Raw genomic sequence first — 17175 nt, 5'->3', positions numbered from 1 at the left:
TTGAGTAATAAATTATGATCATGAATTAACCAGTAATCGACCGGAATTCCCGGTACCGGGAATCCCGGTACCGGGATTGGCAATTTTGAGCTATCCCGGTCCGGTCCAGGTCCCGGTCAAGTCACAATTGCTGATTTATGATCCCGGTCCCGGTTAATTCAGGATTCTTGGTCCCGGTCAGGCTTGAAATCATGTCCCGGTCGATTCCTGGTTTAGAATATAAATGTCGGTTGCTTTTTCAGGTTTTATTGTGTCCTGAGCTGTTTTTGAGCTGTTTTTGTGCCACTATAATATAAAAGTTTAAATTATTATTATTATTATTTAACTGAAGCCAAAATCAACAATGTATATTATAATCATATTGATATGTCAAAAAAAAACACCAGTCAAAAATATAATCAATCAACATTATACAATTCAACATCACAACTGCCCCTTTATAAAACCAAATTTTGTCTTTCTTAAAAGCCCCATTCTCACAAAAATAACAATATTTGTAATACAATTCAAACTATACCATATTTAAACTCTACCATATTCAAACTCTACTAATATTCAAACCCTACCAATATTCCAACCCTACCAATATTCCAACTATACCCATATTCAAACTCATGATTGAATATCTACTTAGTGGGTTCATTATCATCAGTAGAATGTTTTTAAAATGCCCTAAAGACATTTTATTTCCACCTAGCTTTTGACAATATTCCTAATATTTGTCTATAATGTCTGAACTGATATGAAAGTGCATAATTAAATTGGTAATTTTATACCAATATTTGTCCATAAATTGTGAACTAATAAAGTAATGAAGAAGTGCATAATCCTGATATTTCCACACTAAATCTCGCTTGAAAGACTTAAATGTACATCTTTATTGGATATATTTTAATGTCGAAGCGTGTAATAAATGTTAGAATGTATTTATTTATTTATATCAATATGAAAAATCAATTCTCGATTCTGATTATTTGAATATTTGTAAATATTATATACAAACCTGGTTAGTTCTATTCCCTGTCATTAATTTAACCGTGTTCAGGTCCATGTATCTAGCTGGGAGATTGCTTTCTAAGCTCAACACAAACTCTTGTAATCACTGCCTGAAATCATATATTCAATCCCGTAATCTTCTTTATAAAGCCTCATCTGAGCTTGTCGAATCTCAACTAAAACAAGGCTTTAATCTGAAAGAAAATTTCCTCACAGAAGAAGAGGAGGAACAAATACTTGGTGAGGTGAATCATAGGTTCCTAAGAAGGAAATACAACTCTGGCCACTGGGATGGAGCAATAGTATTATACCGGGAAATGGAAAAATTGGAGTGGAACACACCTAACACCACCATCATGAACAAATTTGAGGAGCATGTTTTTGGGCGTAAAGACAGTTCTATTTCCGCTACACATGTACTTGATCTTTCTGAAGATGGTTACATTAAACCGCACATTGACAGTATCAAGTTCTGTGGTGCCCTTGTTAGTGGTTTGTCCCTTTTATCAGATGCAGTAATGAGACTACAGCTTGATGAAGGTAATTATGCAGATGTATTGATTCCTCGCTTTTCTGTGTACATCATGTCTGATGATATAAGGTACAAATACACTCATGAAATTTTGCCTAACGTTGCTGAAATTTGTGGGCAGAAAGTCAATAGGACGAGAAGAATAACTGTTATGAAACGATCCTTGGAGTCAGATCACAGTGTTACTGATCCGTGAAAATAGTGACATCTCAGAGCAGCAATTACTGTTCTATTTTAGTATTTAAATAATAGTATTTATACTAGTTATAACTACAGGGTGGCCCATAAGTGACTACCCACACGCAACCTCTTAATAACTCACGTAATTCGTCTCCAAATTGCACCAAAATTTCAGAGATTATAGATATGGGTCAAACTTAGATTTCCTGAAAGTTTCGTAAGCCACGCCCAATTACAGTGGGCGTGGCGTGACACTCCCTCTTTTTCACTATTGTCTTCATAAAATGAGAACGCTTTAAGCTAAGAACTCAAAATTTTTTGCACACATTTGGCTTGATAATTGAAAACTTTTCCAAAAGTTTCAAGTTCATTGGTTAAAATATGGCTGAGTTATGACCATTTTAAAATCCATCGGATATGTGATCCGAGCACTCAGTCAGTGATATTTGCACTCAATTAGTGATCTCGTCACCCAATCTGATCAAGAGTAAGGTGTTAGCGTGTATTAATGAGGTTCATTAGGCTTTGATTGGATACCGATGATGTCTTTGCTAGAAAGGAAAACACAAATTTTAAGGATAAATCAATAAATGAAATCAACTAATAAAAATTCCCACACAAAAACAATTCAATAATTTCAATTAAGATGTTCAAGGAATGTGTTGGCGAAATCTATCCTCGATTGGAAATCACGGTCCAAAAGTTTGTGTTTCTTTGTGATTCTGTAGGCCCGGTTAGAAAGGTCTTGCTTTAGGATTCGCTGAAGGGTTGTTCTGCTGATGTCTAAGGCAGGAGCTCGTTTCCGGGTGCCAATCTTAGGTGTGTCCATCACGTCACCAACAACCATCGTGATGTTTTCTACAGTTCTCGCAGTTCGTCTTCTGCCGACTCTTCGCCGATCATGTGCAGAAAACGTAAACTTGATCTTGTGATGAATGTCAAAGCAGCTTTTCCGGCAAGGGGGTGGTCGGTTGAATTTCATCTGAAATTGTCGTTTAATCTGAGGGTAGAACTCCCCATTTTCTTTCTTCAGGTAGACGAACAAGATCGTTGTTCTGCAGTAAAGGGAGGATAGTGAACCATTTTTATTGATTGTAAGGAACCTGTGACTAGCAGGGCTAACAAGCCCTGAAATGGTGACACCACCATAAATTCGTGTGATAGCGTTTTAGGTGCTGTCAGCTGTATAGGCCGGCCCATAAGCAGGCTGCAACCAATCAAGCGGTGCATGTGAGCCAAACAGGCCATTAACCAAGTGATGAGATCACTGACTGAGTGCTCGGATCACGTATCTGATGAGTTTTGAAATGGTCATAACTTAGCCATATTTTAACCAATGAACTTGAAACTTTGGGAAAGGTTTTCAATTATCAAGCCAAATGTGTGCAAAAAATTTGGAGTTCTTAGCTTAAAGCGTTCTCATTTTATGAAGACAATAGTGAAAAAGAGGGAGTGTCACGCCACGCCCACTGTAATTGGGCGTGGCTTACGAAACTTTCAGGAAATCTAAGTTTGACCCATATCTATAATCTCTGAAATTTTGGTGCAATTTGGAGACGAATTACGTGAGTTATTAAGAGGTTGCGTGTGGGTAGTCACTTATTGGCCACCCTGTATTTATGTGTGCTTGCGATTTTGTAGTTATGTTTTAGGATCAGGTTGCGTTGATAATAATTTTTCATTTCCGGCGCGGTATTCTGTCTTCTGTAATGCGTTGGTTTTTATCAAAAATCTAGCTTATTGCTTTAATGCAGTTATTAATGTACATTTACAGAAAGGTATCTGAACAAGTATTAGTTACTGGAACAATAAATTATCTGTTATTAATATGCAATCATCAACCAAACCATAGCCTCTCATTCATGTATAATTGTTAACAATTAAGTTTTTAATCGATAAAACATAAGCTTAAACAATGATGTTGACTACAAACTGGCTAAGGTGAACCGTTAATTGCGTAATTGAAACTCCCCAATGTTGTAAGTACTACACAGTACAAAGTAACTTATTGTAATAATTTAAGAGCTTTTAAAGTTACACAATAATATTCCCACACAGTGCATGCACTAAGAATGTACTGTAATTACTGTACTAATTACTAAGAATATACTGTAATTACTGTTACTCCCATTCTGCTGTACCACAATTACAAACTGATAGCATCATCAGCTAACCTCATACCACTTACGTCTGTTGCTTTCGTAACTGGTGCTTCAGAGTAATGTTAGAATGTTTGGATCGTACGGGTGTAGGAAATACATAATGGTCACATAGCTTTAATTAGCGAGGTAAATCAGGCCTAACATGGACATAATGCAATGATACTTACTGTATATAAATATATATAGAGGTGATCTGTTGGGTAGTTCTAACAGTGTATTACATGCTTTGCTGTCATTGCACCGTCTTTTCTCTTTGAGCTTACAGGTCGTTTATTTTGCTTTTCTGTGGAGAATTCTCGTACTTCCGGGTTTGCTTTGTACTTTATTTCTTGGAATTTCTGTTTCTATAAATATAATGTGATAGAGAATTAAGTTGTGACTTAAAGCTCTGAAGGCAGAAAAATTATTGAAAAAATAAGGTTTCCTAACATTGAGTAAAGCATTCTTTAAATTACTATTGGTTATATTATTGACAATTCTCGTGCATTCAGTTACTGTCTTGTGAAAATTAGCTAACCTTAGTCTAATCTAATTTCTTTTGAACTTTGTTATTTTTTTCAAAGCATATTTATCACATCAGACACATAGTTTAAATCACAATTCATGTTATCGCGAATAATTATTGCATCAGAGTTATAATAATAAAACTACCTTTTATAGCTAGAGAAAGTACTACTGCTGACTAAATGCCGTCCCTGGATGAGCTTGCTAAAGCTCCTCAGAACATAAGCGAATGGTTCCTGTCAATCTGTTCCCACGTGGCCGAATCAAGGAGGGTAATTGAGGAGCTGTCCAAAGAGGATCCTCCTACAGAACCCTTCAAATCTAAATATGCAGGGAGGAGCATGCTTCAGTCAGCACTGCAGAGAGCTCAGTCTTTCAATCCCTCAACTGATCAGGAGATATCTAGAATAAGATGTGCTCAAGCTACAATAATGTTCTACATCGGTGCGTGCCTTTTTATTTCATATTGTTTATTCTTTAGAAATTTCATAACGTTTCCAAGACAAGGGTGCACATTCGATATGACAACATGAACCCTACAAATATATAATGTTACTGTTATATGGACACGTTCATTTGAGTTTGAGGATATTGGTAAATATAAGTGACCCTATTAAAAGGCACAGTGTAGTTGACTTTGTCACACTATGAAATTACTTAAACCCTTGATGGTTAGGATAATCGTCTCATCCTCTAGGCTAACTTTGTCACATAACGATATCTTAATCAGGTGATAAGATATCGCTTAAATACGGCCGGCACGGAAATGGTTACATTGTCACACTATAAACATGTGACGGAGTAAATATGGACCCCTTGCTGCCATTTTTGACCAAATTTTTGAGTGTCCAGTTGATTGGATGGGTACATATGACCATTACCTACATATTTGACGACTTTTTTCGTTAGATGGTGCATTCAGGTTTACTCTGTCACACATTAAAGAAAATATGTGATGAATGTTTAGGGCACCCTGATAAGCAATGCTGAGTAGTGTAAGTTTATTTGATGGCCTGGAAGTGCTGGGAATTGTTATTATATCATATAGTCGTAAGGAATTAAAACACAGAAGGCACAACCAAGCTTACTTTGTCACATAATCTTGATAATATCTGAACATGTGTGAAATTGAACAAATAATGATATACCAGCTTAAACCCCTTATATTATACATACTATGGATCAAACAACACTGCTAGTACCATGCACCATAGGGCCTGTCGTGATATCATGGATCGCTTAGGTTCCACCAAGATCTGGTAGTCCTCATAATTCTGCGGCCTCTATGTATCGTCATCTCGCACAACTCCGAAAAACCGTTGTGAGTTTAGCATGTGAAAATTTGCAGCCTTCCAGACGTTGATTGGGTCAACGAGTTGTCGTACGTTACCTCAAGATCGGGTGACAGGGGGCTGAACAGGCCAGAACCCAATTGATTGGGTCTGAGGTCACGTGATTATGAGCCTGAGGTCACGTGACTATGACGTCACCAGAGCTCGTTCTCCGTTTCCTACTCTTTGGACCAGGTGAGCTTGCATGCTTGTGAAAGTGGGTGTAAGTACAGCTGTACAGTAAGTACAGCTGTACTGTCGTGATACATGATATCACGACAGGCCCTACATGCACCAGTCACATAAATCATTATCAGGTGGTAATATGTTAACAGTGTCACAATTAAACTACCGCTACATGGTCAAAAATAGGGTAATTTCGTCACACAAAATTATTATAACTCTGTTAGCTCCTTGCTGGCAAAATAACTAGTTTATCGAAATTTTTTTGATGATAAAGTTACATAGTATTCTAATAGAGGTATAGTTCTTCAAAATAGGGGGAAGACATGTTTACTTTGTCACATCAGTTATTATAAGAGTTAGGTAATCGTCATCAGATTAAAAGATATTTTTCGTAGTTTGGATCGATTAATACTTTAATATACCTGTAATAAATCCTATGCCAATTTTAACACACTATCTTGATACTGTTGGGGCAGGGAAAGTTATTTTTGTCACATTTTCAATGTCTTTGACAAATTAATCTAAATTTTAAAAATTGAGTTCTTATGTTCTGGACAATATTCTTCCAATCGTTTCTGAAAGAATGTTGAATTCTAATAGAGTTATAGATCTTCAAAATAGGGGCAAGACATGTTTACTTTGTCACATCAGTTATTATAAGTGTTAGGTAATCGTCATCACATAAAAATATATTTTTTGTAGTTTGGATTGATTTATATAGGTAATAAAGCAGCCTATGCTAATTTTTACACACTATCTTGAAATTGTTGGGGCATGAAAAGTTAATTTTGTCACATTTTTAGTGACTTTGACAAATTTAACCTAAAATTGTTAAACTTAAGCTCTGATGTTCTGGACAATATTCTAATAGAGGTATAGAATATAGATCTTCAAAATAGGGGCAAGACATGTTTACTTTGTCACATCAGTTATTATAAGAGTTATTATAAGAGACTATTTCATTCTATAATCATTGTTTTTAATCTATATACGATTTCGTATAATTTTTTTGTGACAATGTAAACATCAACTGATCTTAACTTGCATCAACTACATTGTCATCATATAAAATTTTCCCGCCTTTCAAACCAAAATCAGATATAAATTATTCGCCCAAAATTTTAAATTTCATATATTGTGACAGAATTAACCTCATTTCCCAATAACCAAGTGCCTGTATTAGCTAACTATTCAAAATAAATAGGGCTATGCTTGGTAGAGCAACCATAAAATAATGAGTTGAAAGGGTTTTTAGGACACCTCACAGTAGAATAGAGGTATGGTATCATGAGTGTGACAAAGTTACCCAAATATTGCCTTGTAACCGTTCGATCCGTGCCCATTAACCAATGTTGTATCATAATTGTTAGATTGACCTAATTTACTATATTTCAGACCAAGGAATGATAATTAGACAACTGCAGTTAACTAAGTCACACAAAATGTGACATTTGAAACATTATAGTGCCTAACAACAATAGATTTTCTTTCTGAGCGGTGCATATGGGAGTATGGGTTACGTGTCTAATGTTTAGAACTTCTGAACGTGCTAGGTTAATAGATGTCAAAATTAAGCCACTATCGTCAAAAACGCTATTATTTTTGTTTACCAATATCCTCAAACTCAAATGAACGTGTCCATATAGTATATACCTCTGATATTAATACGTCTGATATAATACGTCACAGTCTAGCTGTAAACACTGTTATTTACAGGACAAGTCGGTGTGGAGGTAGAGGAACCAAAGGAAGCTGTCAAGAGTTTCCAGTCTTGTGTGGACGTTCTGGCTCTGGAACCGGTCAACAAATATAACATAAGCTTGCTTCTCCATGTGCACAATGTCAAGGGTAAGACTACTTAAACCTCACACACCTGGTTACCTGGTTACCTGGTTACCTGGTTACCTGGTTACCTGGTTACCTGGTTACCTGGTTACCTGGTTACCTGGTTACCTGGTTACCTGGTTACCTGGTTACCTGGTTATCCGGTCAACAAATATAACATAAGCTTGCTTCTCCATGTGCACAATGTCAAGGGTAAGACTACTTAAAACCTCACATACCTGGTTACCTGGTAGATTGAACATTTGAGTTTTCTGACTTAACTTATAAAAATTATTGTGTATCTGTTTCTGTAAGATTTTTCCTTTCAAAACGTTTTGCGACTGTTGAATAAAATCGTGACAAAGGCATTAAAACCAGTGACAAAATTACCTTACCTAAGGGCAATTATTATGGAAGATTAGGCCTATCTGTTTTACAAAAAGTCCCGATTGGTACATATTGCATTTCAAACATTTCGGTCGACGCAAAAATAAATAGAGGGGCAGTCTGCTCTATAGCATCCTGATCTTATGAGGATTTTCTTCAGTTGACAAAACATTAGGGTATCTTTAATTAATGTTCTGTACCACCCAGTCAGGTGAAAATGGTGATGTAATGTAATCCACAGGAATAAATGCCATAAATGAAAATAACCTCGAAGGCCAAAGAAGGTTAGAAGACTAATGATAAGAGTGATATTATTTTATTGTGCCCATTATTTTGACAACTCTGGTTGGCTCGAATTATTCAAGAGAGCCCAAACAATCGATTTTTAAATTTTTTAAACAAATTCATCGATAAAATGTAACAGAAATTGAGAGGAATTCAAACAATATACAATATATAGCCCAATGAACATTGTGGAGTAACGCATAGGGTCCCCGCTGACCCGCTGTGCAGGGGGGCGCCGTCTTAGGGGACGAAAATCGTCGTGTTGAATGGGACAATTTCGAAAACTTAACTAAATGTTCTTGCAAAAACTGCGCGTTTGCTCTAGATACACACACTTTTTTAGAGGATTTTACCGCGTTTCCTTTTAAATCACCTAATTTCAGTCATTTTTAGGGAGGGGGCTACAAAAAGGGGAGGGGGGCACCAACCAGGGGGGCACCTTTTAGGTGGGGGGCACCAACAGGCAATGTTACGCCACTGCATTGACCCGATATTAAAATTAATTTAAATCTTAGTAAATTTTTTTAAATAAACCCTTCAAGTAGTTAGTAGCCAATTCAATTTGTTGGCTCTTGTTTTTATCTAAATTGATTCTTAATTATTATTGAATAAGAGTTCAAAAAAACACAAGCAGTCTAATAGCAACAATCTGAACCCAATGGAGGGCTAGGGACCTAGTGTTACTGTGTAATTAATTGGAGAGGACGAAACTGTGCTTTAAACATTACAAGAAATAAAAAAACTTAACAACAGAAATTCAAACTTTATAACACCAGGCTTTTTATCTTTAAACTTTTTAACTACACCTACTTTCAAGTATTAGTTTCACATCTTTTTTTACATGTATACTAGGAAATGTTTCGAAACTCAAATAATTTTATTTAAGTTGTAGTTTGTTCGGATCAAAAACATTCGTAACGGGTGTTACAAAACACAAAATGAAGAAGCTTGACAGCACGGATAAGGTTACATGATCAAGGTTACATGGATACAAAGGGATACAAGGTTTAAGGATACAAAGGATACAAGGATTACAAGGATAAAAGGTTACAAGGGATATAAGGATACAAGGTATAAAAGGATACAAGGATACAGGGATACAGTGCCAGAAGTTGAAAATTATCTGTATTGAGTACACAATAGTTGGTTAATTAGATAATAAATTAAAGAACGCAATTCTAATTATTTACTATTGTTGTAGGGATATTTAGGATACTAATTATAACTATATATACCTACTGACGGAATACACTTTTAAGGGTATGCATCGGCGTGTAACTTAAAAACTATGACTGACGATTTTCGGATTGAGTCCAGAGCATGTATTAATGCTCTACCCATGTCAGTACCCATTATCATTTCATGCATCATTTAGACAGATAAAAGCATGAGTTGTGTTATGAATGTATATACATGTGGAAATGTATATGAAGCACGTTCAATCATGTTGGCACTTTTTCCTCATCATAAGACCAGACATATTATCTTTATTTTTTCGCGAATTAAAAAAGCACAAACTACTAATCTTTCTTAAAACTATTAATATAAATGTAATGACGAAATGAAAAATTCAGTTCACAGTAAGCAAAAAAATTAAATTAAATTTTATGATTAAGAATATTGGTCAATAAATTAGTGACGGGCACATTCATTCCCATTAAAGATATGCAAACTTTATGAGTACTAAACTGACTTATGATATTTACATTATTACAATTTAATAAATATCATATATATATTTTTTGTGCATGTAACAGCTATTGAGCATCGAAACGTATTATATTGAAAATAATTTCAATTGAACAAATTTACCAATAATGAAGAAATGGAAATTTTATTTTTAAATTTTAATAAGCAATAATATTCTGAACAAATGTTTTATTGTTTTTTTTATCGTTCGTACAAAAATTTTGTTATTACGGTCGTGACCGGGCACCTTGTCGTTTCACTAAGTAGTTTCAACGATACAACGTGCAGGGTTATACAATGGTTACAATTACGTATGACAATTCAATAAAATATGAGTTGATATTTGGTGTACGTGCGGCGTTACCTTTAATACTTGAGCCAGCAAGCTATTTTTTCATAACATAGCCTGGCGTATTTGAATCCTCTAAAACGCTCTATAGGCGCGTTTATGCGATTTTACAATCAACTAAATCAGATTTTACAATCTAACTAAGCGCGCGGCTTTTATAAAGCATACGTCACTTCTTTTTTATTGGTTCGTTGGTGTGCATCGTGATCTTTGCGAGGCGGTAAATGGTTCGGAACGAGTCGTTCGCGTTTCACTAAGTACGATACTGGGGGAAGCCGAGAACGAAGTGCGCGGGGGTAGGTCATACAAGTTGACAAAAGATTCGGGGGATTGACAGCTATGCGGCCGCCCCAGCACGATCGACGACGATCCGAAAGCATAATGCTAGTTCGCGCGGAGCGGCGAGCAGTGAAGTCCTCATGGCGGGAGGAAATATAGACTGCACCATTGACGAATGTTACTTGTCTATATTTCTTCCAGTAAAATTTTTATTTTTTCGTCAATACAGCTACGGGCATGAAACGTGAATACAAGCGCATCCCAATAGTGTATTGCGCTACAAAAAATACAAAATCTGATTAATTAAAAATTTTGGTCTTTGGGTTTTGCTCTCGGCCAGAGCTCTGTCGATTGCTGTATAGTAGCGCGACACGCGCTTGCAACAAGGCGCGTTCTCGCCAGTACGCGTAGACACATTTGACTATGTGAGTATTGGGTAATTTGTTTTTGATGAAAAAGCTCATCGTTTAATAAAATTAATTTACTCATTTAATATCGAAAAAATGTATTTTGTTCTCTGTGCACGGATTGGTTTTCTTTCAGTAGCACTTCAGTTTTTCTTTTTTCATAATTGATGTTTGTTTTATTAAACATTTGTGTCTCTAATATAGTTTGTTTTATATATTCCGTGACTCCTTTCGAATTAAAATGTACATTAGGTCAAGTATTTTATTATAGTTTTAAAACAAAGTTTATTGCATGGAACAATAAAATTTGCTATGCTACGGGGTAGTAGGTTCGTTATATATTTTATAACTTTCAGAATAAACAAATATTCAGATAATAAAAAAAATATTATTTTAGTTATGTCACAATTCAAAGTATTTATAACATTACAGCACTGATAGTGCAATAAACCTATTTTTAGATATAAAGGGTGGCCCAGAAGTACCTGTCCACACGCAACCCTTTAATAACTCACGCAATTCGTTAGAATTGCACACACATTTTCAGCGATGTAACAGCTTAAGTTTTCATAAATCGGCCGATGGTAAGTGGTTTATTTGATGTAATTTTGTACCACAAATGTGATATTAAACAATTAGGTTATTTGGCAGTGGATCATCCGCAAGATTACTTGCTATGTAATACTATAAGCTTATTAGGGGGCCCTCAGAATGAAATTGTTGTCTGTTTGGACTAAGTGAGTTCATACTTTTGCACCAAATTACGACACTGTAATGCGAGTTTTCGTATAGAATAGGCGGGTTTATACTTTTGTTAACTTAACAGCCCAAGGTAAGATTAAAAATACTAAATCACAAATGTAGCTTTCTATGATCTGAATTTCATTTAAGATTAGAACCACAAATACAAAATGAGAAGCTTAAGATTAAAATAAAAAAGATCAATCACATACCTGGGCATTTCTCTCTGCTTTGATAACGTCAGGCATCAATCTTGCTAAGTCATTGATGGACTTAACACCCATGGCCTTCAAAGGGAGTACCTGAAAACATCAACCATTCAGTCGAAGAAACATATCGATGATTTAATGAAACGCTTGACAGTGAACATCAAAATTAACCTACAAAACTTAAAGGCTAAAGAGTTCAATACATTATGGTTGATGGGCTAGACAGTGAAACACGCAAATGTAGTGTATACTTCGTAAGATTACATCATTAGCTACAATGGAATTAAGTTGGTTAGTTTAATTAGTACTAAACAAACGAAGATCTAAAATGCCTCAAAAAATCGAGAATAAAATAACCTAAATAAAATACAATAGTTCAATACATTTCCCCCAAGTATCTACTCACGGATCCTGTAGTGTCCTCGTACTCCTTGGGGAACTTCGTTGCCAGGACCCCGTAACTGGCTGTCATAAGGACACTCCGAATCATGGCTTTTATGTGATCCACGTCTGCCATGATCGGACTTGTAACTTTCTGTTGTTACCGATAAAAACTTTATTCTGTATTGACTGGAGCTATAGAGAGAAGCTGATGTCAAGGTTATCAGGTAAATAGATCACAAAACAGGTTAAACGAATAGGTAGAAAATAATAGTTATTAATATGACGAAGGTTTCATAGACTAAGACTTCAAACTTACAAACAATCATCTGACTTGTTGACTATTTGCTCATATAACCAATGCACAGGATAATGATAAAAGTAACTACGCAGTTGATGTAAAATGTAAATACATTAATATAAACTGTTGTAACCCTTAAGTATCAAGAAATATAATAGCGGTATAAATTTAAAAACACAATTTTGTAAAATTATAAAAATCCTGTTTATAAAAACTGTTAAAAATGTTTAAAAGTTTAAAATAAAATGTCCAATTTGATGTTAGGAAGCTACAGTAAAAAATAAGTCAAACGCTGTAAATTAAAAACATATTCACCTTTGATTAATCCAGATTATTATCAATATTTAATTTTATCAAAAGTACTAAAAAGTAAAGTAACAATATTATTAATATAAAAATGGTTTGTTTAGTTCATTACAGATTAGTTGTCAGCAATTTTCTCATGAAAATTCAGTTTAACAAATTATAGTTTAACATGGCCATCTTTCTGAACTACCATCAAATATCTTTGGTTTCTTTGTTGATATCTGGAAGTGGTACTTTTCTCTGTCATTCTCGATGACAAGGATTTTTCCATTGGCTGGTAGCTTGTCCCTGCGATCAACTAGAATATTATCATTTTCTTCTGAAACATCAATGCCACAATTGTTCTCTATTTCTTCAATCTTCTCATTCATAGCTTCAACAACTTCTTCTTTGGTTTGGTATGGACCAAGAGCTTCATCAGAGAACATGATACGAGTACCATGGGAGGTTGTGTATGATTTCACCCAAAACTCTTTCTTCTTTACGATTTTCTTCACTGGAACGTTCCGGACTTGTTTGCTTGACTTTTCAGCAGAAACTTTCTCACCAGATGCCTCTTTCCTTTTTACAGCTTTTTCCCCTGATTTCTTTTGTGTAGCAGGTGCTTTTTCCATCTTGTTGACACCTATAAACTATCAGTTACATTATGTATTTGTTGTACACTTTAAAGTAAACTATGCAATTATATACCTTACTCGGGATTATTATGACCGGGATAAAGTGGTGGGTTTAGGGTAATTTCGCCATATTTTTCCCGAACCACATTTTCACCGGTCGTTAATAAACCCGCCTACTCAGCTTTTAGGGTTCCCAAGGGGTATGGGTGCTCATATTTTAATCGTTGTCTTATATTCACTAAAGAAGACTATTGGGACACTTGTTGTAGGTTTTTCGACTTCATTTGGCTAAAATTGCAAAAAATTCACCTTTTTGCCCAATTCTTGTCATATATCCTTATTGTCAAATTTGATTTAAATAGGCCAATTTTTAATTTCTTAGGTATTGACTATCTCTACATAATGAAATAGGACTCAAAGTAAAAGTAACAGTTAAATTAAAACTTGAATTAATTAAAACTGATGAAAGCGATGATCCAGATGAAGATAACGAAGATGATTACAACTTATTGGAAGACTAAACAGCTCTCCCTTTATCTTAATATCGATCTGGTTGTTACGCTTCAAATGTTAGAAATTATTTTCCATCTAGTTTGATTAACCATGAGTCATTATTTCTGTCTACTTTCAACAATTATTGATAATTCAACTTGTTTCACAAGTTTTAGCAATGCGAAAATTTCTAAACTTGCTAATAAGGAAATTTACATCTGAGACAAAATTTTTGAATCTAAAATTGAAAGGTTGGACACCGGTAAAATGGCGACCGGGAAAATGTGGTGGGTTTTGAGCAATTTCGCCATATTTTTCCCGAACCATATTTTAACCGGTCGTTAATAAACCCGTCGTAATAATCCCGAGTAAGGTAGACTAGATCGGTGATCAATCTGAAGGTATGTGTTATGTGTTACATGCGCACCAGGATTAGATTCTCAATCCTCAGGAGCACCCTGATAGCGGTCAGGGGTGAGAGAGGGAGACGGCAATCGTATACATTGCCAGTCAGTGTAACTTCGTTTAACTTGATACCTGCCACAATGGACTATGAATGTTTCTAGACACTAGATCCTTTTAATATTGAGATATTGGTATCTCAGATCATGTGTACATCGTTCCTTTTTTTATGACACAGTAATTTATTGACACTCACAGCTATAATTTTAATCATTGAATCAGTATTTTTATCTATTAACTTATTACACATTTGTGCTCTGCTTTAGCATCACTTGACTATTAAAAAAAATTGTTTGTTCAGGCCATGACCTTATAGTCAGCCAATTGGCCATTGCTATATTATGTGTATATTGTTTGAATATTCTTTTCTCTTAAAATCTGAAGGTATGCTGAAAATTCCACCCCTAACATATATAGTGATAACGGACTAAGGATCTATAATATGTAAACCATATTTGATTTGACATGGGGAACAGATCGTTGTTACAAAACTCGTTGATGGGTCTGTCGTCTTCTGCTCCTGTATCTACCGTCCACCTGGGTCCTTGGGAAATTTCCTCTCTGATTTTGAAGATTTCCTGGCGGATGCATTCTCAAAATACAAGCATTTCTTGCTATGCGGAGATGTTAATATGCACCTAGACAGAATCTCTGCTCATGTGAGCGAGTGGAGCACCATACTATCATCTTTTGGGCTTCATCAACTTGTCTACTCACCAACACATAAAAAAGGTCACATCCTTGATCCTGTTATTTCTTCGCACAAAGTAGTAGATCAAACTTCTGTTGAGGTAATGCAAAACATGGCCAAAAGCTTCCCATCCTGTGACCACTATCCGATTATATTTCAGCTTCATAAGCCTCCTGACATCGACAAATGTGAGAAAGTCATAGGCTTTAGAAAGATCAGAGACATAGATCAGGAACAATTTAAAGGTGATTTATCTGTTGCTCTATCTGAGTTGGTTTTTGAAGAAAAGAGCTTCTCTGATGTTGTGACTCAATTTAACAATGGGTGTCAACATATACTAAATGTACATGCTCCAGAATATTCCAAAACCATCAAAGACATTCCCACTGCTCCCTGGTTTGATGGCGAATACAAAGTTGCAAGAGCCGACAGAAGAAAGGCTGAGAAAGCCTGGAAAAAGTCAAGTCTCGAAATTGATCATTCTATCTTTGTTCATTTGCGAGAGCACTGTTCAGAGCTGACTCTCAAAAAGAAAAAACTGTTTTTCTCTAATACTTTCCAAAAATACAAACACTCACAAAAGAGCCTTTACAAATTTGTAGACACTTTCCTGGATAAAGAAAAGAACCTCACTTTACCATCTTCAGAAAATCTTCAGGAAACTGTAAATGCCTTTAACCAGTATTTTACTGAAAAAATTGAGAAAATCCGAACATCATTTCCCAACACTACTGTGACTAATAGTTCTCCAAACTTCAATGGCCAGGAATTATCTGAATTTAGAAAAGCTACTATTTTTGAAGTAAGAGAATTGATCAAAGAATCTGGCATGAAAACCTCATCGATTGATCCACTACCTAAAGAACTCTTGTCAGAGCACCTTGAGCTAATCCTCCCTACCCTTTGTGATATTATCAACGTTTCTCTTTCAACCGGAAGTATGGAGGGGATCAAGTTAGCACATCTCACTCCCCTGATCAAAGGAGATTCTCTAGACACTGAGAACTTAAAGAATTATAGACCCATCTCTAATCTTACATTCATCGGTAAACTCATTGAGCGCTTTGTATTAAAATGCCTCAATGAACATCTAGCCAAGAATAATCTCAACATCGACCACCAGTCTGGTTACAAAAAGCATCACAGCACAGAAACACTCCTCATTACCATAGTCAATGACCTCCTCATAGCCACTAATGAAAACACAGCAACAGTTGTAATGCTTTTAGACCTGAGTGCTGCATTCGACACAGTTGACCATATCAAACTGATCAATATATTGAAGTGTGAGATTGGGATTGCGGGAACAGCCTTGAAATGGTTCACCAGCTTCATCCGTGGTCGTTGTCAAAAAGTCAAGATAGGTGACCTAGAATCTGAAGAAATTGTAATAAAGTTTGGTGTCCCACAGGGCTCTGTCCTTGGCCCTGTGTTGTTCAATATCTACATCCGCTCAATTTACTCTTCTGTAAAATCAAAGCAATTTCTGATCCATGGCTATGCTGATGATCACCAGATCTACAAGTCATTTTCATCCGCTACAGAATATCAAGTCCTCAGCGAAGACCTGCCCTCCTGTTTTAGAGAAATCGAGACCTGGATGACGAATCACTTCCTTCTTCTGAATCCAACTAAAACTGAAATTATTGTTTTTGGTTCAAAACGTTTATTGTCAGAATTAGAAATTGGTGGTGTCTTCCTAAAATCTTCTGTCTGTAAAAGACTTGTTAACGTTACCAAAAACCTTGGCTTTACATTGGATTCCTCTCTGACTCTAAATCCTCAGATAAAGAAGCTTAAAGCTGCAAACTGCCACAAGATGCGGAATATTGCAAAGATGAAACCATTCCTCTCTGAAGATCAA

The 17175-nt window shown here is 35.6% G+C and overlaps 1 protein-coding gene across 1 annotated transcript; it reads left to right on the top strand.

The window, feature by feature from the left end:
- The first annotated feature begins 1049 nt into the window (after nucleotides 1-1049).
- LOC134812430 (alpha-ketoglutarate-dependent dioxygenase alkB homolog 7, mitochondrial-like) lies at nucleotides 1050-1749 on the top strand. Its single transcript, XM_063819842.1, has one exon. It carries the CDS (start codon nucleotides 1050-1052, stop codon nucleotides 1722-1724), a length of 675 nt encoding a protein of 224 aa, XP_063675912.1. The 3' UTR covers nucleotides 1725-1749.
- Nucleotides 1750-17175: the final 15426 nt, after the last annotated feature.

This window comes from Bolinopsis microptera, chromosome 3 (genome assembly GCF_026151205.1).
Source record: "Bolinopsis microptera isolate Bmic1 chromosome 3, MBARI_Bmic_1.0, whole genome shotgun sequence".
NCBI classification, from domain to species: domain Eukaryota; kingdom Metazoa; phylum Ctenophora; class Tentaculata; order Lobata; family Bolinopsidae; genus Bolinopsis; species Bolinopsis microptera.
This window is presented reverse-complemented; position numbering and strand designations above follow the sequence as displayed.